The sequence below is a fragment of the Neoarius graeffei genome, chromosome 6 (genome assembly GCF_027579695.1).
Source record: "Neoarius graeffei isolate fNeoGra1 chromosome 6, fNeoGra1.pri, whole genome shotgun sequence".
NCBI lineage: Eukaryota > Metazoa > Chordata > Actinopteri > Siluriformes > Ariidae > Neoarius > Neoarius graeffei.
Genome location: NC_083574.1, coordinates 11700456 through 11727048, shown reverse-complemented (window position 1 = coordinate 11727048; position 26593 = coordinate 11700456). Strand labels below are relative to the sequence as shown.

The 26593-nt window shown below is 41.5% G+C and overlaps 1 protein-coding gene across 1 annotated transcript in view; it reads left to right on the top strand.

Moving 5' to 3' along the window:
* nptnb (neuroplastin b) overlaps positions 1-26593 on the top strand; it is a 130660-nt gene that overhangs the window by 16711 nt on the left and 87356 nt on the right. Inside the window, 1 exon segment of the mRNA XM_060923326.1 lies at positions 24064-24411. Within this exon segment, the coding sequence (XP_060779309.1) occupies positions 24064-24411 (348 nt within the window).

The following is a 26593-nucleotide window of genomic DNA, read 5'->3' as shown; positions in this document are numbered from 1 at the left end:
ACAGCTGTCGTAATCCATATCCATCAAGAACCACTCGACTAAGTAAAGCGAAACGACATCGATCATTACTTTAAGACATGAAGTGTCTTTTAATTACTAAAAATAACAAAAAAAAGCCATGGATTTTAGAAAGCATGTCTAAGTGTTTGACTGGTACTGTATGCGTAGTTTTTATGATTTTTCAAAACGTGAGCATTTCTAACCATGATAAAGCCACAGGCTTTCTTCAGACAGTGATGGTTAGGGGATGCTGATGTACTGCACACGATTTCACGAGTCTGTTGTTCATCCCTGCAGAGCCATTATTATATTTCTATATTCCTTTTTTTATTCTATCTACATTCACTGGATAAGAGCAATTGAGCGCTCTGATTGGCTGCTCTACTACTAGGCTATCAGCTGATGTACCATGAGTAGAGAAAAACAAAATGGCAGTGCGTGTTGCCGAACCAACCGAGGACGAAATAAAAACTCCTACTTGAAAACAAACCTCCTCAAAAAAAGAAAAGCAACAATTTTTTTTTTCCAAGAATTATTATAGCATTTTTCACAAATCGCTCCTGTTATTTCACCGGTTCATTTACATTCTTTAAGCATTAAAAATTTTTTTTTTTTAAAGACTGGTTCAAAAGCTCAAACAAGTTTGAAAATTATATACCTGAAGTGTCCAAGAAAGAATTAAATAAATGTCTGAAGATATAAATGTCTATACCTCGGCACGACAGCAAGACGGCACTTTCTACAAAAAAAAACAACACTAAAGTCAAGTCGTGCAGCCATCGGTAGGTTTTTAAGAAGTCCGACTAAGCAGAAATTTTGTCGGACGTTTTGCATAAAGGTTTTATTGGTCAGATTTGCAAAAATTAAAAAATAATGCTATGTTTCTCAAAATCCAGTAAGCAGGGTTTCTCATCTCATCTCATTATCTGTAGCCGCTTTATCCTGTTCTACAGGGTCGCAGGCAAGCTGGAGCCTATCCCAGCTGACTACGGGCGAAAGGCGGGGTACACCCTGGACAAGTCGCCAGGTCATCACAGGGCTGACACATAGACACAGACAACCATTCACACTCACATTCACACCTACGGTCAATTTAGAGTCACCAGTTAACCTAACCTGCATGTCTTTGGACTGTGGGGGAAACCGGAGCACCCGGAGGAAACCCACGCGGACACGGGGAGAACATGCAAACTCCGCACAGAAAGGCCCTCGCCGGCCACGGGGCTCGAACCCAGGACCTTCTTGCTGTGAGGCGACAGCGCTAACCACTACACCACCGTGCCGCCCCATAAGCAGGGTTTTTTCTAGAAAAATTTAGTATGAGGGCGCTCACCATGGCGAGGGAGCGAAGCGGGGGGGGGGAGATGGTGCCGGTTGTCCCCCCCCCCGCCGTGCAAAGCCTTTGAAAAATGCTCCAATGGGACATTCTGAGGCTATCTGAGAGGGAAATTGTAGCAAATTGTCTGTCAACATTGAAAAAGAAAGAAGTAATCTTCTTCTGCCCCGGACAGTCTTTGGCTTTCTTCCGCTTCGTGCCGCGGGATGACATCTTTAAATGCCCAAGTGTCAACAAAAACAACTCGCGAACTACTTCTGTCAAAAGCTCCCACGCCGGTGGGTGAAAGGTCATTCAGTCTCGAGAGATCTCGCTCTACAAGTCAGCTGACCTTGTAGTAACCCATGTCAAATCTCGCGAGAGCAGCCGCGACAAGTAAACAACATGGCACCTCAGTCTGGAAAACGCCAATTCGGATTGTTTTTGCACCGTCTGGCAGTGTATCTACTATGATTGGAATATTTTTGGAGCAATTATAACGTATTTGATGATCAGACATTGTCACGTAGTGTTGCTGGGATGTTTTCACGGAGTTGGTAAGGGGGCGCACGCCGAGAGTAAGAGGGCGCAGCGCCCCTGTTCCCCCGTTTAGACGAAAGCCTGCAGTAAGCGTGGATAGAACGAGTTATTTTTAGCCGGCTCGTCGGCTATCATCTCGCGTACGACTCGATTTCGTGGGATAATTGTTCAATATACAAATATCAGACTATGAGACTGAAATCACAGACATGCAACACTCAGAAAAACGATCTTGATCTGCCGACATAAGAGCACCCAAAAAAAAAAAAAACAACCCATGTTGGACGGCTGAGGAGGAGTCTAGTGGGAGTAGTGGAGCCTGTGTTGTAATGATTTTGGTTTCAGTAATCCTGCTCTCTGTCAGGCAGCATGGGGCTTTATGCAACAATCTGCTGTTCTCAGGACAACTGCTATTTCCTTCTGCGGTACAGGAGTGGAGCTCATGTGGTCTCCGATCTGACTCGTGGTGTTCCACTGGAACATTACACTAGTTTCCATCTCTTCCATTATCGAAATCATATCTTCAACAACTTTGTAGCTTGTCGTGCATGATATTGAGGTAATAACTAGCTCTCGTGTGTCAAAACACCAACACTCCTCTCTAAGGCCGTTATTTTCCTGAGCATACAGTACAAGAACTATCCATGTGCTCCTATAGTGAAAATTACACATGAATGAGTTTTGGATTTTCGGCGTGGTGTGTGATTTTGTTCGAGGCTTTTTTTTTGAGGCCTCAGATGTTATTTTTACTAATGGCAAAGCAAGGCAAGGTTATTCCCTTTGCTGTTATTTTTCTTCATCCATCTACATAAAACCTCATCACTGGAGTGACAAATGTAAGCCCAGGCCAGCTGGGGTCTGTCCTGGTAATTCTTTTTTTCTTTTTGTTTCAATGAAAATTGTAAAATGGAGGTCTGTTCATCAGACTGAGAACAGCTCGACACACAGATGTCTCCATGGTAGGACGATAATTATGACTCTCTTTTATTAATAAACTCCAGGCAAGGAATTGAGCTGAGCGAGCAGTTCATCCATCATACAGCTGTCTGTGCAGCTCCAGATGCACTTTGTGGCCAAAACTTTGTCGACGCCTGACAATCCGATCTGTCCGTGAGTCGTCTTCACCAAACTATTGTTCCAGAGATGGAAGCACACGAGTGTCGAGAATGGCTGGCTCTGTATGCTGTAGATTTACACTTTCCTTTCACTGGAACTCAAAGGCCCAAGGTCATGAAGATGCGGTTTGCCAAGTTTGATGTAGAACTTCCAGTGTCCTGCACAAAGCACTGACCTCAATCCCAATGAACCTCAACCCAAATGATCTCAACCCCAGGCGTCTTTAGCCAACATCGCTGCCTGATCTCATTAAGTGGCTGAATGAACGCAAATATCCACAGCCACACTCAAAATCGAATGGAGATCCTTCCCAGAAGAGTGGAGGTTATGCTGCGTTCATGTGCTATGGGAAGATGATGTTTTCCAGTTGGGAAGTGGTATTTACCAGTGTGTTGTGTTCACATGCTTTTGTTGTTGTTGACAAAGGACACGGACTGCTAGTTAGCAATAGTTAGTTAGCTATCGTTAGCAATAGCTTCTGCTCTGGAGAGGTAAAAACAAACCATAACAACACATTTTTAAAGGAAACGGATTTCTAACGTATTATATTACACTTGTTAATGACGCAACATTGCATAGACACCAAAAACTACCCACTAGTACTAGTAAAAAAAAAAAAAACTTTAGTAGCGTACAATGCTTACCATTCAAGTGTCTTGTACCGCTCGCCGCCATGTTAAAAAGGTTAAAGTTCACCTCATCTCGGCAACTCGTGTATCAAAATTTTCTACGAGTTGCCGAGTGGAAAATACCACAAGAGGGGGCGTTCATGTGTGCTTTCCATGTCGGCGTTTGGTATTTACCATAATTCCCATAGCACATGAACGCACCATTATAATGACAGCAAAGGGGAATGGATCTGGAATGCAATGTTCAATAAGGACCTATGGGTGTAATGGTCACGTGTGAACAAACTTTTGGTCATGTTGTGTGTCAGCCAAGTGAAAACTGGTAACGTGATGCTCTGGTTACTCTGAGAGATAGAAGTTCGTTGACACTGGATATTGTGGATTTGTTAACTTTAATAACCGACAGTTTTTACTTGGTGATCATCGCTGAAAATAAATCGCGCATGCATTATAATTTATTGTTCAGTCCGTAATTAAGTTATTCCATGAAATCGAGTCGTACATGAGCTGATTGAGTGGAATAACTTTATTCTATCCACGTTCACTGGATTTTGAGAAACGCAGCATTTTTATTTGTATTTTTTACAAATCCGATAAAGGCCCGGTCCCACTGGCCGATAGACACAAAACGTATGCAAAAAGGACACAGCGGACGAGCAAAATTTCGGGGGTGGCTCTATCCGTTTTCATCCGCTCCAGAAATGGACAAAATTGGCAAAAATTTGCAAAAACAGAACGGAAAAGAACGGACGTGGGTAGTATATAGCGGGGATGTTAAACGCATGTTCATAGGAAGCCAAGCGGATGGAAGTGGATGACAGCTCCGAAGGGGTTACCGGTGATAACTGAGAAGCGGACGCATAGCAGAAAGAGCGGATGCATAGCGGATGAAGGGGATGCATCACGTACGCCTAACGGAAACAAAGGGGATGTTGCGCGGATGTATATCGGATGCAGACCGTTCACTGCGCATGCGGGGGGTATGAATTGCGTCTGCTCCGCGGATATAAAGGGATGCAGCACGCACGCCGTCAGCATAAAGCGGAAAGACGTGCTGGCAGCTACATCGATACATCTCTACTACATCTCGTTTTTGAAGAAGGCTACATTGATACATCTCTACTACATCTTGTATCAACACCATGGCTGTTCGACTCGTACTGAGATCCAGATGATTTTCTCCCCCCTTTTATACAAAATATCGATTGTCCGCTAGGTGTCCTTCTACATACTCTAGACGTTTCATGTACCTTATCTTTCCTCCCTCTTTCCGTTTTCAGCTGCAGCGGATGTGAGTTGCGAGGATGCCCAGAGGATGCAGAGAGGATACACCAGACGTTTAACGGATGATAACGGACATAGAACGTTTGTTGCTCGTATATGTCGCGGATTTACATCGTACACGGCGGAAAGTTCATCCGTTCTAAAAGTTTTGTGCAGCTCAAAACTTTTTGCGCGGATGAAATCACAGTGGACGGATGCTCGATGGGTAGAGCGTATGAAGCACGTATGCAATGAGTACACAACGGATGCATAGCGTTTTCCAACGGATGGCAAAGATTTTTTTTACGTTTTACATCCTCTTTGCATCCGTAAGTGCAGTGGGACCGGGCCTTAAATAAAAACTTTATACAAAACGTCCAACAAAATAATTTCCGCTTAGCCGCACTTCTTAACCTATCGATGGTTGGCTGCACAAATTGACCTGAGTGCTTTTTGTTTTGTTGTAGAAGGTGTCGGCTTTCTACAAAACGGCTTTAGACATTTATTTAATTCTTCCTTGTAATTTTCAAACTTCTTTGAGCTTTTGAACCAGTCTAAAAAAATTCAACAAATTTTAATGCTTAAACAAACCAGCGCAATGACGGGAGCAATTTGTGAAAAATGCTATAATGATGATAATTCTTGAAAAAAAACCAACGTTCTTACCATGAAATATTTTTTCTTCCATATTTTGTTGCTTTTTTATTTTTTGGGTTTTTGTTTTCGAGTAGAGTTTTTATTTCGTCCTCGGTTGGTTCAGCAACATGCTCTGCCATTTTGTTTTATTCTACTCACGGTATATGAGATGATATCCTAGTAGTAGAGTACCAATCAGAGCACACAATTGCTCATATCCCGTGAATGTGGATAGAATAATTACGGTTATACCACAGCACTGTTGAATTCTCCGTTCTGATCGGTCACGAAGTGTTGATTCGTTTTCCTAAAACAGCGGTTCTGATGGTAGATCCGGCTACAAGACAACTCTGATCAAAATAAATGTTATTTACCAGCTGGGAGGTCCGTATGGTGAAATACCGTGACCGAGGTCTTGAAAGTACTGAGCGAAGCCCTCTGGGCCGAGGTCACAGTACGTCACCATATGGACTGACCTTAAGCTGGTAAATAATATAGTTATTTTTTTCTTTACCAAATTCTAACAGAAAACGAGAGCACGAGCCGCCATTTTGAATCCTCCTTCACTGCTGTAATGCAAATTGCTTTCTCCTCGGTATACAAGTGCACTTCCATGGCAGGAAAAAACTACATTTTGCCTTCTTCCTCAGGGTAGTAAAACTCGCTTTCACTGTGAAGACTGTCATCTCTATCCATGCTGTAAAATTAAGGCTATTCTCCTGAGAAACACTGGCAAAAATGTAAGATTTTTGATAATCTTATAAATAAATCTTAGATAAATGTTGACAAAAAATGCTACCATGTTTGTTGTGAACGAGCGAGTCGCCAGAGGTCCATAACTGGGGTCCGTATCGTAGGATACGGACCCGCTCGCCAGCCAATCAGAGCGCGGGATTTGATGGTAACCGGACCGCGAAAAAAATACTTGTTAATTCTAAATATGAATTATAATTTTCTCCATTGCTACTAAAATGTATTATTAAAGTTCGTCATCAAGGCATCTGTAGAATAGACTAGAACTTTAGGGTTGTTATGGTTTGAAAAGTTGACGGTATTGTAACAGTGTAAAAATGTAATAGTTTCACTGTATCATGTTATTAATCAACAATTAACATCCATTAAAAAAAATGTTGACCTCAAAGCCAATGGTGTCAATGGAGATGCCACCAGCATTAGCAAGTCTAGTCCTTCTTTTTACTTATTTGTTTGCCTCAAATACCCTTAAAATACACCTTGACCACATTTGGATTTATGGCAGAATGCAGTCTCATCTAATGTTGGCAAGCTCTGTACAAATTCCATAGGAATCCTATATTTACCCACTTACACTACCGTTCAAAAGTTTGGGGTCACCCAGACAATTTTGTGTTTTCCATGAAGTGTCACACTTTTATTTACCACCATAAGTTGTAAAATGAATAGAAAATATAGTCGAGACATTTTTCTGGCCATTTTGAGCATTTAATCGACCCCACAAATGTGATGCTCCAGAAACTCAATCTACTCAAAGGAAGGTCAGTTTTATAGCTTCTCTAAAGAGCTAAACTGTTTTCAGCTATGCTAACATGATTGTACAAGGGTTTTCTAATCATCCATTAGCCTTCTGAGGCAATGAGCAAACACATTGTACCATTAGAACACTGGAGTGAGAGTTGCTGGAAATGGGCCTCTATACACCTATGGAGATATTGCACCAAAAACCAGACATTTGCAGCTAGAATAGTCATTTACCACATTAGCAATGTATAGAGTGCATTTCTGATTAGTTTAAAGTGATCTTCATTGAAAAGAACAGTGCTTTTCTTTCAAAAATAAGGACATTTCAAAGTGACCCCATACTTTTGAACGGTAGTGTATTTTTGAGATTCTTGGCACTACCAAGAATTTCCTACTAATGGACTGACTGACGGCTTGGAAATCTCAGATACCCACCCAACATCCTTCCTTTATCCCAAACAGGAAGGAAGCTATTTGAAGTGAAACTATTTCAGACACTTGACCTTGTCGTGAGCTTGAATCACTTCCAAAATCTCATCAGTTCGTCCACTGGTTGCAAAGATTATTCCAAAAACAAATGGAAACAAGGGAGCCTGATTCTTCTTCTTTTGGAGAGAGACGTTTTTGAGAATAACCTTTCCATAAAATCTCTTACCAAGTCAATATTTATGACAGTGTCGTTATAAGATGAACAAGAAAAATGGCGTGCTGAGACAGAAAAACAAACTGTAATTAGTGCAATACTGCATAGTATATTATGTGACAATGAACCATGGTACAAATGTGTGAAGCCATGGACTAATGGTTAGAGAAGCAGCTTTGGGACCAAAAGGTTGCCTGTTTGAATCCCTGGACAAGCAGGAATGGCTGAAGCAAGGCTCCCAACTGCTCCCCAGGCTCCTCTGGGTATGTTGTACATTGCTCTGGATAAACGCGTCTGCTAAATGCCATTGATATGATGTAATGACGTTTATAAATCATAATAAAAAAAAAGAATCACGATTATTACCAGGCTGTGTAAACACTCAGTTTTCTCTAGCTGTAACTGCGATGTTCAGACAGCAGTAATGTGCAATAGTGGGAATGGGAATGCACGGGACTTGACTGTAGGCGGAAGTAACACAGCTCTAATGCCCAGAAAACAAAAACAGATCGGAAATGGGAAAGAGCTGTTGTGTGATTAACTGTACAAATAGATTTAACAAAAAAAAAAAAATCAGAGCTCTCTTTTTACAGACTGCTGAAAGCTGAAGAAAAGAGAAGCAAATGCAGGCAGTACAAATGTTCATAAAAGTTTAAGAAAAGGCCTATTTGTTATGAACAACTTTTTAAATTAAAGGACTATTTTCGTTAATAGGCACGGTGGTGTAGTGGTTAGCACTGTCGCCTCACAGCAAGAAGGTTCCAGGTTTGACGCTCACGGCTGATGGGGGCCTTTCAGCGTGGAGTTTGCATGTTCGCCCCGTGTCTGCGTAGGTTTCCGCCACAGTCCAAAGACATATGCAGGCTAAGTCAAATACCCAGCCACTGGGGTTGCACAAGCCAGTGCATACTTGGCGCCAGTCCCAAAGCTGGATAGATTGGGGAGGGCTGCGTCAGGAAGGGCATCTGGTGTAAACAAAAAAAAAAACTATGCCAAATCAAAAACGGGAAGGATGATCTGCTGTGGCGGCCCCTAACGGGAGCAGCTGAAAGAAGACTCCAACCTTTCCAAATATGGGTAAATAGTCATTGCTTGTTATGAAGAAAATAAAACAAAAGGAATATTTAAGTTGATCAAGTATAGGAAATGCAGAGATGCCAATCACTACGATTCGTGCGTAGTCACTATGTTTTTGACAGTAGCACTACGAGGCTACGACCGTCTATTCAGTTTATATGGGATTCATACGATTTTAGCATGGGTGCGGTTCGAAACGTGTGAATCTATAAGGGTTCATGATATTTTGCTGGTGTTCGGTACATTTTGAGGCCAATTATCGCTTGATAATTCAATATTTTGACTGTATTTATGGTCAAAGTTTGCTTCGATGGGTGCCGCCATCTTTGTTGACAAGCATTCTGCGTATACGCGAATTAATTATCGATGCCGCGATGGAATATCGAGCAGCCCATGTCACTAGGTATTGAGGGGCTGTCGGGGTGTTGTAACCTCACAAACTATCGCTCAAAACATGAAATCAGGGTTGTCATCCACCCAAAACACCATGTTCCGAATATGCAATGAACATTTCACGATATATTCGCAAAAAGAAACGAAACACTGTTGGAACCGAAACCGTCATCTTCTGAAGTAAATCAGTCAGAACTGAATAAGTAATCTGACTTGATATTGATGAGATTAAAAGTGAAAGGAAGTTGATAAAAATGAAAAGTAATCAAAGTGACTTGACATTAATCATGGGAATAAAAAGGAAATAGACATGTTCCCGTATACAGTGGTGCTTGAAAGTTTGTGAACCCTTTAGAATTTTCTACATTTCTGCATAAATATGACCTAAAACATCATCAGGTTTTCACACAAGTCCTAAAAGTAGATAAAGAGAACCCAGTTAAACAAATGAGACAAAAATATTATACTTGGTTATGTATTTATTGAGGAAAATGATCCAATATTACATATCTGTGAGTGGCAAAAGTATGTGAACCTTTGCTTTCAGTATCTGGTGTGACCCCCTTGTGCAGCAATAACTGCAACTAAATGTTTCCGGTAACTGTTGATCAATCCTGCACACCGGCTTGGAGGAATTTTAGCCCATTCCTCCGTACAGAACAGCTTTAACTCTGGGATGTTGGTGGGTTTCCTTATATGAACTGCTCGCTTCAGGTCCTTCCACAACATTTCCATTGGATTAAGGTCAGGACTTTGACTTGGCCATTCCAAAATATTAAATTTATTCTTCTTTAACCATTCTTTGGTAGAACAACTTGAGTGCTTAGGGTTGTTGTCTTGCTGCATGACCCACCTTCTCTTGAGATTCAGTTCATGGACAGATGTTCTGACATTTTCCTTTAGAATTTGCTGGTATAATTCAGAATTCATTGTTCCATCAATGATGGCAAGCTGTCCTGGCCCAGATGCAGCAAAACAGGCCCAAACCATGATACTAGTACCACCACCATGTTTCACAGATGGGATAAGGTGCTGGAATGCAGTGTTTTTCTTTCTCCAAACATAACGCTTCTCATTTAAACCAAAAATTCTATTTTGGTTTCATCTGTCCACAAAACATTTTTCCAATAGCCTTCTGGCTTGTCCACGTGATCTTTAGCAAACTGCAGATGAGCAGCAATGTTCTTTTTGGAGAGCAGTGGCTTTCTCCTTGCAACCTTTCCATGCATACCATTGTTGTTCAGTGTTCTCCTCATGGTGGACTCATGAACATTAACATTAGCCAATGTGAGAGAGGCCTTCAGTTGCTTAGAAGTTACCCTGGGGTCCTTTGTGACCTCGCCGACTATTACATGCCTTGCTCTTGGAGTGATCTTTGTTGGTGGACCACTCCTGGGGGGAGTAACAATGGTCTTGAATTTCCTCCATTTGTACACAATTTGTCTGACTGTGGATTGGTGGAGTCCAAACTCTTTAGAGATGGTTTTGTAACCTTTTCCAGCCTGATGAGCATCAACAACGCTTTTTCTGAGGTCCTCAGAAATCTCCTTTGTTCGTGCCATGATACATTTCCATCAACGCGTGTTGTGAAGCTCAGACTTTGATAGATCCCTGTTCTTTAAATAAAACAGGGTGCCCACTCACACCTGATTGTCATCCCATTGATTGAAAACACCTGACTCTAATTTCACCTTCAAATTAACTGCTAATCCGAGAGGTTCACATACTTTTGCCACTCACAGATATGTAATATTGGATCATTTTCCTCAATAAATAAATGAGCAAGTATAATATTTTTGTCTCATTTGTTTAACTGGGTTCTCTTTATCTACTTTTAGGACTTGTGTGAAAATCTGATGATGTTTTAGGTCATATTTATGCAGAAATATAGAACATTCTAAAGGGTTCACAAACTTTCAAGCACCACTGTAACTATTTGAGTGTTCCAGCATCTCTATAAACATTGATGGCATGTAATCTGCATTTGTTTAGTAAACTACTTGAGTATTTGCTCATTGAGTGTTCCAGTATGTTATCTATAAATATTGATGGTATGTAATCTGCATTTGTGTAGTAAAGTTAAGAAAATAATATTCACTGTTTGAAAGTTGATTGTATACAAATTAGGGATCGACCGATGTGTTTTTTTTCAGGTCCGATACCGATAATTATGGAATTGGGATGCCGATAACCGATATGTGCAACCGATAAATGTAAACATTATAATTCACATGAAATTAAACATAGCACACACTGACACAGACCTTCATATCCATGAAATGTATGTTTAATTGTAAAATTGAACATGAAATTTTGTGCAGGGAGATGCCAGCAGCATTTGTACAATAAAGTCAAACATTAGTTAGAATAAAATGAGAAATAAAATAAATATTTCACCAATAAAAAAATAAATCACTCCCTACTATATTACAGCTCACCATTTTCAGTGGAAAATAAATGAAAATACACTCTGGATTCTTCTACACTAAGAACCAAGTAAGACTTACCAACTTTAAGTAGTTTTTAAATAACAAATCAAGTGTAGGGAGCTGCCTGCAGCAGTTTTTAAAAAGTAAAATCAAACAAAGTAGGCTATCACTCCCTATTAGGAGCGGCTGCTCCTTTAAGAGTATATCGCTTTCCGAATCAGAAGCGCTAGCGAGGAGAATCACTTGCGCAAGAATTATAAATACTAGTCACACCTGGCTTGTTTAAATGTTCAAACAGCGCTTTATAAAGTTACCTAACATACACAAGTGCAATGCGCTTTCTGAGCACGAGTCACGTCATGAAGTTTACTCATCACCATAACAAATAGCCAGTAGGCTTGCGCTAGCCTACAGAACAAACACTACGTTTTATTTCGTCTTCTCTTGACCGCCTCTCTGTGTGGCTGTCATTCTACTGTTCGAGTAGAACTACTGACACATTCACAACGTTTCCAGACGGGGATTTAAAAATGACTGCGGCCTACGTTATGCTGGGGACTGCTTACTATGGACAACATTACATGGAGTTTCAGCGAGACTAGTTGGTTGTCGGCTAATTCAAGTGCTTCCTTCCGTAAGCTAAGTTTGCCTGGCTACACAGATGCAAATGGACAATTTTAACGAGTAGTAGATGAAGAATGTCAACATAGAATGATGTTGTGCTTTTGCAACTTGTGTGTTTGTGACTTATTGCGGCAAAAGCAGCGCGTCCTTACCCTGAAGTGGGATCTGATTCTGCCCGAGTGCCCGTGTGGGCACCTTGAAACAGTTCAGAGTGTTTAGCTGCGCGTGTCGATTGGCTATATCTCTTGTGCCAAACAAATCAGATGTTGTGGTGGGCGGGACCGTGTTCTTGAACTCAGAGAGGCGAGTGTAGGAAAGGACGTGCAGTGACAGTCGCGTTAGGAACGAAATGGCTGCAAAAAGGCATGTTATCGGCATATCGGTGGAAATTATGGCCGATACCGATAACCCTAAAAATGCAGAATATCGGCCCGATATATCGGCCAGGCCGATTATCGGTCGACCCCTAATACAAATTACCAGAGAAGTCTTTAGTTTGTGTGAATGTGGCGAGTTATGAGTATCACTCATGAGAAAATCATGAGTGATTGTGGTTTGGTTTTATTTTTCAGATAATTAAAAAAAAAAATCAACAATTTTCTCCCCCCAAAACCAACATGTCCCAGTTCGTTTTAGTCACCTGTATTCACTCAGAATGGCCCTAAAAAAGCACCAGTTTCCAAAATTTTCTCGGGGGGCTTACAGCGCCCCCCCGAACCCCCAGCTGGATTGGACTAGCTACGCGCCCTGCAGCCCCTCCGCTCGTATGCATGTCACTACACATTGATTTCACAAAAGGTTGGCATCTCTGGAAATGTTACATTTTTTGGTAATAATTTCTCTTTTAGTAATTTTTTTTTTCTTTTTTCAAAAATATCGTGAAAAAAATGAATCGAATCATGAATTGGGTGAATCATTAAGTGCACTGCATAGACAAACCTAGCTCAGCGTTTGGTTTAGTTCTGGTCCACAGTGTCTTTTTTTTTTTTCCCTGTGGGTTTGATAGCCGTTGTGTCTGATAAAGTTACGAATATGACTTTCAACAGAGCTAACAATCTGTACGTTTACATCCACACTAATATTCCACTATTATTCCAAATATGACAATATTCCGAATTTGATGCGTGTCATGTAAGCAGGAAATTCCACTTGGAGTTTCTGAATGCGTGGCTTTATTCTGAATTTAGCATTTTTCCAATTAAGAAGCCTTTATTTGTCACATGTACACTCGAGCACAGTGAAATTCTTCCTCTGCACGAAGTTAACCCATCTGAAGCAGTGAACACACAAGTGAGCAATGAGCACACACACACCCAGAGCAGTGGGCAGCTATGCTATAGACCCTTTTCAGTCACGTGACCTTCGTAAACGCGACCGCCATTTTGGACATGTAGTGGACTTCGGCTCAAATCGGTTTGAATGCGAGGAAGGCGACAAACATAAAAGAAAAAGGAGCGAGATGCAGAAAACTGTATTTACTAGTTTACTGTAATTATGATCTGGCAGCTATTTACACCGGATCCAGTGTAAATAGCTGCCGGAGCCAACGTCCGAGGTTCCGGAGCGCGCTGGCTCGCGGAGCCAGCGCGCTCCGGAACCTCGGACGTTGGCTCCGGCAGCTATTTACACTGGATCCGGTGTAAATAGCTGCCAGATCATAATTACAGTAAACTAGAATGGAATGTTAACAGCAATGTAATGCCTTTTCTGGCTAATTTTATTCGTCTTACCTCCAACAAAGTGGTCACTACACAAGCGTTGGTATGCCGCTGTCCATCTTCTCCGTCGGTCAGCATCTACCGGGATCCGATAAAATGATAACCCTTGCCTTGTTTGTTGATGGTTACTACATCCAGGTGCACAACAGCATAGTGGCATGATGGAAGTCTTGCTGAAAATAAACACTTTCTTTGCTGCCGTTCCTCAATGTTGGCTGTGGTAAACTACTGGTAGTACATGTCCAAAATGGCGGCCGCGTTTGTTGTGACGTCACGTGAAAAGGGTCCATAGCGCCCGGGGAGCGGTTGGGGGTTCGGTGGGATGGGAAAGTGCTGTTCATTCACTCAATGCCTCTCACATTTTTCCTGCTGGTCCCAGGGATCAAACCGGCGACCCTTTGGGCTCAAGGTTGCTTGACTAACCTTCAGGCCATGGCTGCGGCGTATGCCGATATTATTCAAGTTTTAGGAGCATTTTTTGGACATGTATACAGCGCAATTGGAACATGCGTCTCAACTGAAGTTTTTACAGCACTGTCCAGACAAAAGATCAGCTAATGTTCAGGTCATACGGCAGGCTGCAACTAGTTTTCAACTACTTGCGTCTACCTGCGATGGCAAAATCGCAGGTAGACGCATGACTGGTCTTAAGACGACGCAGATAATGGCAGTGTGTTGCAAAGGGTCTTTCGTAGAGGCAGGTTGACGCAAGTGGATCACGATCTGTTCACATTTCAGGTGCGATTCGCTTCCAATCGGTGCAAATAGCAGGCTGACTCATGTAAAAGGCAGGTCATAATCCGGATGACGGAGGAGGGGAGGAGCCAACGGGAGGAATACAGGAACGGGTAATTCGGGGGGGTGGAGATTAGAGATCAGCTGCCAAATGAGCGCAAAAGGGAAAAAAAAAAAGCATGATAGAGTCCAGAAACGCAGCCCTGCAACAGGAAAGAGCTCTCAGTTCAAAGAACACAGTTCAAAAGTTCAAAGCACTTCTACGTCGGGGAAAAGAACGTGCTCATAGTCCCAATAAAAGATATCCACAGAAGAGCGATATACTCCACAGTGCGCAGCAAAGTAACAAAATAATAGAATACAAAAACCAGGAGGGGGGGGGGCGTAAAACCATATCCTGAGGTGAAGACGGTCCCGCGCCAAATGATTATGGGTCCGTCTCAGAAACTGGGCTCTCATTTGGGACATTATGGTCAAAAAAGACATTTTCTAATTTTTTTTTTACATTTACCTAACACTCAATGTTTCTTTTGTCATGTTTAATAAGAATAAAGATAGCATCTTGCTTTATCTGGCCTCCACCGTGGAAAATATTTTTGATTACAATTCAAATGCTTTTGTAAAATTGATTTCCATATAAAATAACTACATCTTGAAGAATTAAAGCCCCTCCTTCACAGATGACTGAAAATATTGAATAAATTTCCTCTTTTTGATTGCTTGGGTTAAAAATGCCAAGTTATGATGACGGAATTGATTATTCACTTAAATATGAATAATATGATACATTTTGGGTATTTGATACGGCGAAATAGGACGCAATGGAAAAATCAAGAACACACCGGAAAGATGAGAATAACGGCGGTGGTAAAAGAACAGCGACTGTACCGGCTGAAGGTCGCGCGGGTCTCTGCTGCGGCGCGCGAGCAACGGGACATCACTACCGCACCGGACGGAGCGCGAGGTGGGGGCGGGGCAAAATGACTGGCCGTAGATTCTATCAAAAGTTCGATCTAAATTGACCATGGTTGCAAAATATTGGCCAAAAATACGCAAACACTACGAAATATGAAAGCAAGATGAAAAAGAAACATTCTATTGCCTTATACTGCAAAATAAAACCGTCAAAACTCACCTTTTCAGCGATAACGTCCGAACAGATCACCCGCGTAACAGAAAGACCGCAAATGGAAGCACGATCAACTTCTAACTGTCGGAGTGGAAAATTCCATTCTACACATGCAAATTGTTAATGTGTGTCCTTCCCCGCACACAAATAACACGCTACGGTAAAAAATAGACCACAACTCATTTTATAGCTCAGAAATTCATACAAGACCAGCTACCATCGTAACATATTCTGTAAGCAACATATTCTATACCTAACTTTCAGCTTTCGTTTTAAAAAACAAAATCGCAGATTTATAACTAAATTTTTATACGGCGTAGTGATTTTAAGTTACTACTTTTGGTGAGGTAGTGACCTTGACCCTGAGGCTTTCCGTTTAGATCAAAACACACGATCGTATTGGTTTTGGGTTTGCGGGAAATGGAGTTACGACGGTGATCAGATATTTTGCATGATGTTTTATTACAGTTATGATTATTCTGTGAGCGCACCAATCCTTAGGTGTATAAAGTTACAACTTAAAATACAATCAGTGATAACTGTAGACTTTTCAGTGGACTACAACCTTTTTAAGGGAACGCGATGTAGTCGACCATTTATCATGTCCCAGATCAAGCCGCCATTTTTCCACAAATTTGCAGAATTTTTGCCAAATTCTGAATATTCACATCAAAGATTTAGTTTTATCTGTATTATTTCTCTCATTTTATTTCAAACTAAAACCAACATCACCATTCAAAACCGTATAGTTTATTGACTGAGTATATTTATTGGGGTACCCCCACAGTACCCAGTTTCTGAGACTGACCCGTATCTTAGCGGTATAATATAGAGACAGGTGTGCTGGGCGCAGTGCGGGGAAAGCTTGGGGGGGAAACCAGGGAAAGGGGTGAAAGGTCGGATCACGACCTAGATATTCCTTGCTGGCTCATTACAAGATTCATCTTAAAAACTGTGTCTTGCAGTGCGTCTGATTACAACGAAGGATTTGACGCAAAACGCCTGCGTCCACCTGCAGTCGGTCGTCACCCGACCGATCGCAGGTCGCAGCATGCGTCTTTCTGCCGTCTGACCTGGGCATAAGCAAAATTTTCCAAAGTGCACATGGAGTTAAAACGAGTCATCAGGAGATGACACATCCTCTCGGCCCCCACATGAAGCCCTGCTCCAAATTTTCCGAAGTTGCCATGGAAATACAGAAAAAATAGAAATCCTAAAATGTCAAATGGCACAACTCCTGTAGTCACTTAGCATTAACTGTGAGGTTTCGTGAAATAGTTCCAAATAGTTTTTGAGTTATGCACCGGAAACTAAAACGTTTACAGATGGACAGAGCGATAGCTATAAACGAATGGGGACATGGTAATAGACCAACTGGTATTTTCAAAAAGTCAACAACCTGACCAATACACCTTGACTGATCATGAAACCTTCACCACATACTTTCTTACTTATTTGTAGCTCACCGGCCGTAGCCCACGAGTTATTGCCATCACGCGGCGTCCATCCATTGTCCGTCCACAATTCACAAAATTCGCGACTCCTCCCGGAGTTTTCACTGCATTTTCGTTCCAGTTGTTTTGTTCGGAAGATCTAATAAGTCTGTGCAAAAGTTACTCCCTGTTTTTGCGATTTCTCGTTAACAAGTTGCTAATTAGGCCGGTTGCCAAACTTTTTCAGGAAAATCGCGCCTCCTCCCTCAGTTTTCACTGGATTTTGATTCTTCGTATTTTGTTTTGAAGATCAAATTGTTCTGTCGTCATGAAGAACAACTTGGCTAACTATAAACGAGTTTGGTTTCTCATGATACGGCCGTATGAGCTACTGCATCGCTGACGCTCCGGGTTTAAAAATACGTAAAATTATTTTTAGAATTATGCACAAATAAATAAGAAGCTTTTCTAATATAACTGTTTTTCTGGCATAATCATTTCCCAAAGTCTGAGATCAACTGAAATTTATTTTACGTGACTAAAATTGACCGGTATGACTCGTTGTCTTTTGAGAAGCTCTTTCAGTTGTTTGAGACTAGGATTGGGTATCGTTCGAATTTGATCGTGATGTTAAAAAAAAAAAAAAGGTCAACTGTTTAGGATAACTTTGAACGTTTAATGCAGTCCATCTTTAGCCCTATTCGCACGGGATAAGTATTACCTATGGACCTCTGGTAATTCGCAATTACCCCCGCACCTCTGTGTTATTGTGTGGCGCATTCGGACGGGATAAGCAAAAGTCTGTAATTCACTGAATTTACAGACATTGTGACTGGTTTTCCAGGCCACCCAACGTCAAAATCCATGAATTTGTAGTTGTGGTCAACAAGGCCTTGAAGTACAACACTATACCACCCTTTCCTATTGTAGTAGTCGGTGGGATAGTTCTGCGGAGCAATGATCGGGATGTGTGTCTCATCCAAAGCACCAACACACATGGGGAATCCGGTCTTCCTCTCGAAACCATTGATGATTCCGTTGACCTCCGGAACAGATTTTGGCCCAGTCACAAACACCTTCCCGAGACCACTCAGCGCCTCCCAGAAGATGTTGCATGCTGTGCTGGTCCCAATGGCAAACAAGTTGGCAACATCGTGGAATTCCACATTACTTGCAAGCCTGTAGATTGTGAGTGCCAACCTCTTCTCAACAGGTATTGGTGCCAGCATGTTGGTGGTTTGGGGCTTAATGTGTGGGCGCAGGTGGTCACACAGCTTCTCAAAGGCCTCTTTCGGCATTCGGAAGTTTTGGTACCGGTCTTTCTCCCGAAAGTTCTCCAGCACCTCCACTTCCCAGAAGGGCAGGCCTCTCTCCCTGGGTCTTCTATCAGGGTACCAGATATCAGCTATAAACAAGGTTGGGTAGGTGGTTAGAATAAAGGCGCATTTGGCAACAATCAATACAGTTGTAGCATGTTGGAAGTGCTAACATATTACTGTAGTACATTAGTAAGGTAGGATGAAAACACAGTAGGCATAAGAATAGCACTGTATCCAAATTAAGAGAGGGGAAACGCATATGATAGGGATGCAGTATGTTTGCTCCACGCTCTCAAAATGAGAAGGCGGGGTCACTGCAAATGAAAACAGTCTCGAGATGACAGTGTAAGTGAACAGGCAGTTTATGGCGCTGTTTACACATAGCCGGGTATTTTGCTAAACGAACATTTGTCTTCCCTCCGTTAACCAAAATATCTTCGTGTCATGGGGGTTAGCGTGGCTCCTTACCATATGCTGCCACACAAGCCATCCAGTTGAAGATTCTTCGTGCTTTCTTCTTGGAGCTGTTTCTGCTTATCTGGTTCAAATACGGGATAGGCCTACTACCACTTGCCCCTGAAATGCTGTTTATCAAAATTTCGCCCGCACCCTCCATTATTCACTCCAGAAAAGTACAAGAGACGCGCGTTTAATAATTACAAACACAGACATGCATTACCACTGGACGTCTGTGTTTTGCCGAAACACAGTAGGTAATTCGCGGCGGAATTATTACTTGGCAAATTACGGACACGGCGCATTCGCACGGGACTAAGAACTCAGACATTCTCTGCAATTATTCCGAATTACCAGAGGTCCACAGGTAATACTTATCCCGTGCAAATAGGGCTTTTCACAATGTCGTGACTTTATCCGTGCGTGCGAGCTCAGATCTGAATAAACGGACACGCTGTTGTTGATGCGTGTTAGTCATGTACGGTGGTGCTTGAAAGTTTGTGAACCCTTTAGAATTTTCTATATTTCTGCATAAACATCGGATTTTCACAAGTCCTAAAAGTAGATAAAGAGAACCCAGTTAAACAAATGAGACGAAAATATTATAGAGCAATTCCAGCGTTATGGACGTGACACTTGAACTCAAAATGGCAACAAATGACCCAGTGCATGTTTTATTGTCTCCCAGTATTTAAACAGGTGTTGCATATTTTAAGGCTGTACCATACTGGAGAAGTGATAGAACAAGAACAATTCCCATAGTACATCTAGGGCATGCCAGAAAACGCCAATAAAAGATGCGTTATGGATGTGACAGAAAAAGTATCACTTTTCTTGGGTGACTGTACATTTTTATCAAACTCTGTGAAATTGTAAACCTAATGTCGAAATGGAGATATCCGTTTGATAGAGGGGTCCAAGGTGAATATTAAAAAAATCTTTGTTTAAAATATTTTGTATTTCATGCAGAGTTTCAGAAGGAAAAGTCAGCGTTATGGATGTGACGAAATTCCGTTATGGATGTGACGCGTCTGAAATGGACATGGCATATGTTTAGAAAATCAGCAATTTAACCACCATAACCCTTTGAAAAACTCTCTAAATATCAGCTAAAACTATCAAAGTTCTTAAATAATATTTAGGATGGCTATTGTTTTGCTGTTTTGTGGATTTTAGCATACATTTCTGTGGCTTGTGGCAATAATATAGAATTGTACATGATCAAAGTTGGTTTTAGCTTGGGTTTTACATTATAAGAAAGAAAGCCCGACATATTAAGGCGAAGGGAACAATTCTTGTGACAAATTGGTTCAACTTATTCACAGGCCTAGGTGATATCTCTGGGAGTGGTTTTGATGTATTACATGTTGCTTTATTTTTGCATGGTGAGGTTGACATTTACATGGAATTGCCCTCTACTTGGTCATTTATTTATTGAGGAAAATGATCCAGTATTACATATCTGTGAGTGGCAAAAGTATGTGAACCTTTGCTTTCAGTATCTGGTGTGACCGCCTTGCGCAGCAATAACCGCAACTAAACGTTTCCGGTAACCGTTTTGGTTCCCAACCTTTAGTTTTGAAAATTTCACATCGAATGCAGCATTCAGTTAAAAGACCTTATTGGATTTTAATGATGGACTATCTACTGGTGTGATCCAGGCAGTGTGGTGCATCACGCTGAGCAGTGACTCCCTCCAAGTGACCCAGTGACTTTTTATTACAGCTCGTTCTGTTGGAAGGGAAAAACCCTGACCTTGTTTTCACAGACAGGACTTAATGCCTAAAAATCACTGAACTCAAAAGTACAAAGAAGAATCCGATTCAAAGCGCTCGCTTTGCGTTTAGAGACGGTGTCTGACTGTGAAAACCGTCTCCGTGCCAGGATGCCTTGCTCTGTGATAAATACAATTCGTAATCGGTGACAAATCGTCGTAGTATAAGGTGAATAAAACGCTCCACTTTTCTTCAACCCCTTCAAATCCTGGCTCATTATTCAGATATTTGTCTTACAGCATGAATTATTCAGTAACTGCAGTGAACTTGAGAGGAAATGTATATAGTTGTGAGGGATGAAAGTCAGAACCCATCGATAGAGGTTATGATCGTGAACAAGTGACGCATTTCAGCGGATTATTCTTCAAAACTCGGTGATAGGGGGGAAAAAAAAAAAAGAAGAAGCCCTGATTCGGAGTTTTATCCTTTGTGCGCAGTCATGTCAATATGATACTCGCGATCAAGGAAAAGGGTTTTGGGTTTTTTTGAACAAAAACTCCAGGGTCCAATGTTCTTGTGCTCCCAAAATCCCACTACTGAGCAGCTCGACAGTGTGCAACAGACACGTCATATCTCCAAAAATAGAAAGCTTCATTCTGATTTAATTTGTTCACTCACTCTCCAGTGGAGATACGAGTTTATGTGGTCTTGTAAAACATTTTCACTCCACCGTTTTGAACTGAAAAAAAGAGAGCTATGATGGAATTATTATTATTTTTTTTTTTGAGTACGCCGAGTTTGTATGAAATATACAATTTTGTATTATCTCTTCAATTTATGGCCTTGTAATAGCACCAAGGCTTTGGTTTATACACACGTCTACACTCTGGATCTTAACGGTTCTTCAGTTTGTTCTTTTGAGGAAAAATATCAAAGAAGGTTCCAGATTTAAACTCGCATTTAACCCTGTGAAGAACCGATGAGAAACCTTTTTTCTTTTTTAAATTAGTTGCCAATTCTTTAGTAAATCCCTGGATAACATGTCAGTTATACATATCTGGATCATTTTATTGAAATTATTATTATCATCATCATCATGTGCATGGTGTTTAAAACCTCCTCTCTCTCTCCTGCAGGTTTTATGATTCACTGCAAACACCGTTTTAGCGTGATTTATTTACATACTTACCTTTTAATGATATTGAAAATAAAATGAGAGATATTCAATTCTTGAATGGAGGGAATAATTCTTGAGGCGTTTCCAACGCTCCTGTGATTCTATCCACATTCACTGGATATGAGCAATCGCATGCTCTGATTAGCTACTCTACTACTAGGCTATCAGCTCATATACCGCGAGTAGAGAAAAACAAAATGGTGGAGCGTGTTGCTGAACCAACCGAGGATGAAATAAAAACTCGACTCAAAAATAACAGAAAGCAACAAAATATGGAATGAAAGTCTTTCATGGTAAGAACATCACCCCCCAGTGTAGCATTTTTCACAAATTGTCCATCTTTAATAGCCTAGTAAACTAGACCCACCCGCTTAGCGGCCAAAAATATTTTTGCCTAGCGAGTGGGTCTAGCCTCGCACCATATAAACAAAAACACCCCGGGCATCAAATCGTGCCCGCCAATCACAACACAAGGTTTTTGTTTGGATTCTTTGGGCGGGCTTTTGCAGGAGTGACGACAAAGCTGCGCGACGCTGGAGAAAGCGCAACAGGAAAGATGGCTACGGCTAGTGAACAGCGCGCGTTTGACTCCGCTTTGGAATCAGTTTTAGAAGAGTTAGACTTGGAGTTTTCGTTGAAACATGAGCAGGAAGAGGCTCTCCGCTCATTCCTTTTCAAGAAGGACGTTTTCGCTGTTTTGCCGACCGGCTATGGCAAAAGTCTGATCTACCAGCTGGCTCCGCTCGTAGCCAAAAGGATGGGGCTAGTTTGTGCAGTACGAAGAATTAATAAACAGCTTTGAAACATTACTTTTTGATTGTTTCTTATTTTCCCGTTATTTTAAATTTAAGGGAAATTATTTCACCAAACACCACTAAATAAAAACTCTCAAAAACAGTTTAAGCAAACCCTTGAAAAACACTTGGAAAAAAAATGTGGTACAGACTCCAAACTTGTGGTCATTATCTCCAAACTTCTTAATATCTAGAACCTGTTTATTAATTAATACGCATTTTGAAAAATTATTTATTTCAAGGCCTCCCCCACTGCTTTCTGTCGCTCTGACTACGTCACAGTCACTGTTGCGCTGATTGGTCAGAGCGTTGGCCTATACGCACAGAGACCGTTTGAAAGACAGCGGTTTGTTCCTCCTACACCCGTCGGAAATGTCTACGAGCGAGGCCAGACTAAATATTCACATTTAGTCTGGCTTGCCAGGCTACATCTTTAAGCATTAAAATTTGTTTGTTTGGGGTTTTTTTTTTTTTTGAGTTTTTTTTCAAAACTCAAAGTAGTTTGAAAATTACATCACTGAAATGTCCAAGGAAGAATTAAATGTCTAAAGCTGTTCTATACCTCGGCACAACAGCAAGACGGCACTTTCTACAAAAAAAAATAACATTAAATTCAATTCGTGCAGCCGTCGATGGGTTTTTAAGAAGTCCACCAAAGCGGAAACGATTTTATCTGACGTTTAGTAGGATTTTTTTTTTTAAATCGAACTTGCTAGAAATAAAAATGCTCCGTTTCTCAAAATCCAGTGAATGTGGATAGAGTAAAACAGCTATTCCACTCAGTCCTGTCGTACATTGCTCATAGACAACTCTGTGCTACGCGCCTCGTCGGCTGTCCGCTCACGTACGACTCGATTTCATGGAATAACTGTTAAATATACAGTAATGGTAAAATTTATATGTTTATCCTACACAATGTAATTTCACCAATCATGTCTGGAGTGGAGTCCAACAGTCAGTCCTGTAATAGATGATATTAAATAATTGAGCCTTTCTGCTTTATTTTTGTACCAGTGCTGGGAAAGCTTCTCAGCTCAGTTGAAAGCATTACAGTGTTCTACCAAGCAAGACAAACTGCCCAAGTTACCAAGGGTCCATTAACTTGTTTTTTAACACTAAAACATTCACCCATTTGACCTTTTATCATTGTCTTTTACTATAACAAGACTGTTGTTGTTGTTGTTTTGTTTTGTTTTTTTCCCTGCGCATTTTTTATAAGTTCGGGCTTGCTGCTTATTGATTTGCTTTTGATCATTCTTCTTCTGTCTTTTTTAACTGACCCTTTTTTTTTATTTTTATTTTACCCCTTGGCCTTTTCTATCCCCGCTCCCTTCCCTCCCCCCAATTTTACTCCTCTTTTGCCTTTCCTCCTTTCCATCCCCCCCTCCCCCATCTCCATCGCTTTGAAACCCTCTTCCTCTCCAGCTGGGTTTGTGAAGTCGCCCATGTCTGAGACAAAGCTCACAGGAGACACCTTTGAGCTGTACTGTGACGTGGTTGGTAACCCCACGCCGGAGATCCAGTGGTGGTACGCTGAGATAAACCGCGCCGACTCCTTCAAGCAGCTGTGGGACGGTGCCCGGAAGCGGCGCGTCTCCATCAACACGGCCTACGGCACCAACGGCGTGAGCGTACTGGGTGTCACGCGCCTCACGCTGGAGGACTCTGGAACCTACGAATGCCGGGCCAGTAACGACCCGCGCCGCAACGACTGGCGCCAAAACCCTGCCATCACCTGGATCCGAGCTCAGGCCACCATTTCCGTGTTGCAGAGTGAGTGGTATACTTGTGCTGTAGTGGATAGATTAAGAAACTGTAGCTGTAGTTGATAGATTCAACTTCACTCCTATCCCTTATCTCATCAAAATGGCCACAACATCAGGCAAACGCATAAAACAAAGCAACAGTCATTTATCTTTATTATTTTCTTATGTTTATTACAGATCTGTTAAAAAGATGGTGGCCGGTCCTTGTGCTGCTGTCAATTCTGCTTTTGTTACTCTGTATTTACAACCCCAGTTCCAAAAAAGTTAGGATGCTATGGAAACTGGAAATAAAAACAAAAATGTGATGATTTGCAAATCATGGAAACCCTATATTTCATCGAAAATAGTCTAAAGGCAACATATCAAATGGTGAAACGGAGAAATTTTATTGTTTTTTGAAAAATGTATGCTCATTTTGAATTTGATGTCAGCAACACGTTTCAAAAAAAGTTGGGACAGGTTTACCACTGTGTTGCATCACCTCTACTTTTAACAACACTCTGTAAACATTTGGGAACTGAGGAGACCAATTGCTGTAGTTTTGAAAGAGAAATGCTGTCCCATTCTTGCCTGATATACAATTTCAGTTGCTTGACAGTTCAGGGTCTCCATTGTCATATTTTGCGCTTCATAATGCGGCAAATGTTTTAAATGGGAGACAGGTCTGGACTGCAGGCAGGCCAGTTTAGCACCCAGACTCTCTTACTACAGAGTAATGCAGTTTTAATATGTGCAGAAAACGGTTTGGCATTATCTTGTTGAAAGAAGGAAGGCCTTCCCTGAAAAAGATTTTGTCTGGATGGCAGCATATTGCTCTGAAACGTGGATATATCATTCAGCATTAATGATGCCTTCCCAGATGTACAAGCTACCCATGTCATGTGCACTAATGCACCATCATACCATCACAGATGCTGACTTTTGAACTGTGCACCGATAACAAGCCCGATGGTCCCTCTCCTCTTTAGCCTGGAGGACGTGGTGTCCATCGTTTCTAAAAAGAATTTCTAATTTTGATTCGTCAGACCTTGGGACAATTTTCCACTTCGCCTCAGTCCATCGTAAAAGAGCTCGGGCCCGGAGAAGGTGGCGGTGTTTCTGGATATCGTTTATATCTGGTTTTAACTCGCATTTGTGGATGCAGTAATGAACTGTTTTCATAGTTGATGGTTTTCTGAAGTGTTCCTGAGCCCATACAGCGATTTCCACCACAGACACGCGTCTACTTTTAATGCAGTGTCTCCTGAGGGCCTGAAGATCACAGGTATCCAATGTCAGTTTTCAGCCTTGTCTCTTGCATACAGAGATTTCTCCAGATTCTCTGAACCTTTTAATGATATTATGCACCACAGATGATGTGATCCCCAAATTCTTTGCAGTTTTACATTGAGAATGTTACGTTATTCTTAAATTGCTGCACTGTTTGCCCACGCAGTCTTTCACAGAGCGCTGAACCCCTCCCCATCTTTACTTCTGAGAGACTCCGCCTCTCTGCGATGCTCTTTTTATACCCAGTTGTGTTGCCAATTAACCAAATTAGTGTTTTTAGCATTACACAATTGTTTCAGTCTTTTGTTGCCCTGTGCTAACTTTTCTGAAACGTGTTGCTGACGTCAAATTCAAAATGAGCCTATATTTTTCAAAAACCCAATTTGATATGTTGTCTTCGTACCATTTTTCAATTAAATATAGGGTTTCCGTGATTTTCCAAACCTTTACATTCTGTTTTTATTTATGTTCAGCACAGCGTCCCAGTTGGGGTTGTATAACAACTGTGATGCTGTCTGGCATGAAAAATGCCCCGCTACATTTCCAACATTTAAGGACCCCCCCCCGGGTTACAAATGATCTAGTATCTATAACAGCATGTAGATTATATAAGCATCTCTGATTCTAGTTGATTCACTTGTTCGTATTGCCTTCTTTTAAGCAGAATTTAAGGATTCACTGACTTGAACTGACAATCGCCCCCTAATAACCCTTCTGAACCCCTTGAGCCTCGTGTTGTGGATGACCACAAACCCAGACGAATGCCATAGTCTCTGTCTGCCTTTTTCTTCCTCATGCCACCCTCCCTCAGTCCATTCGGCCTGTTCCCATGTCGCTTGCCTTGTCTAGTGTCTTTCAAAATACTTGTTTCGTCATTTCATCAACTGCTTCATTTTTACTTCGTTTGGATCTTGATGCCA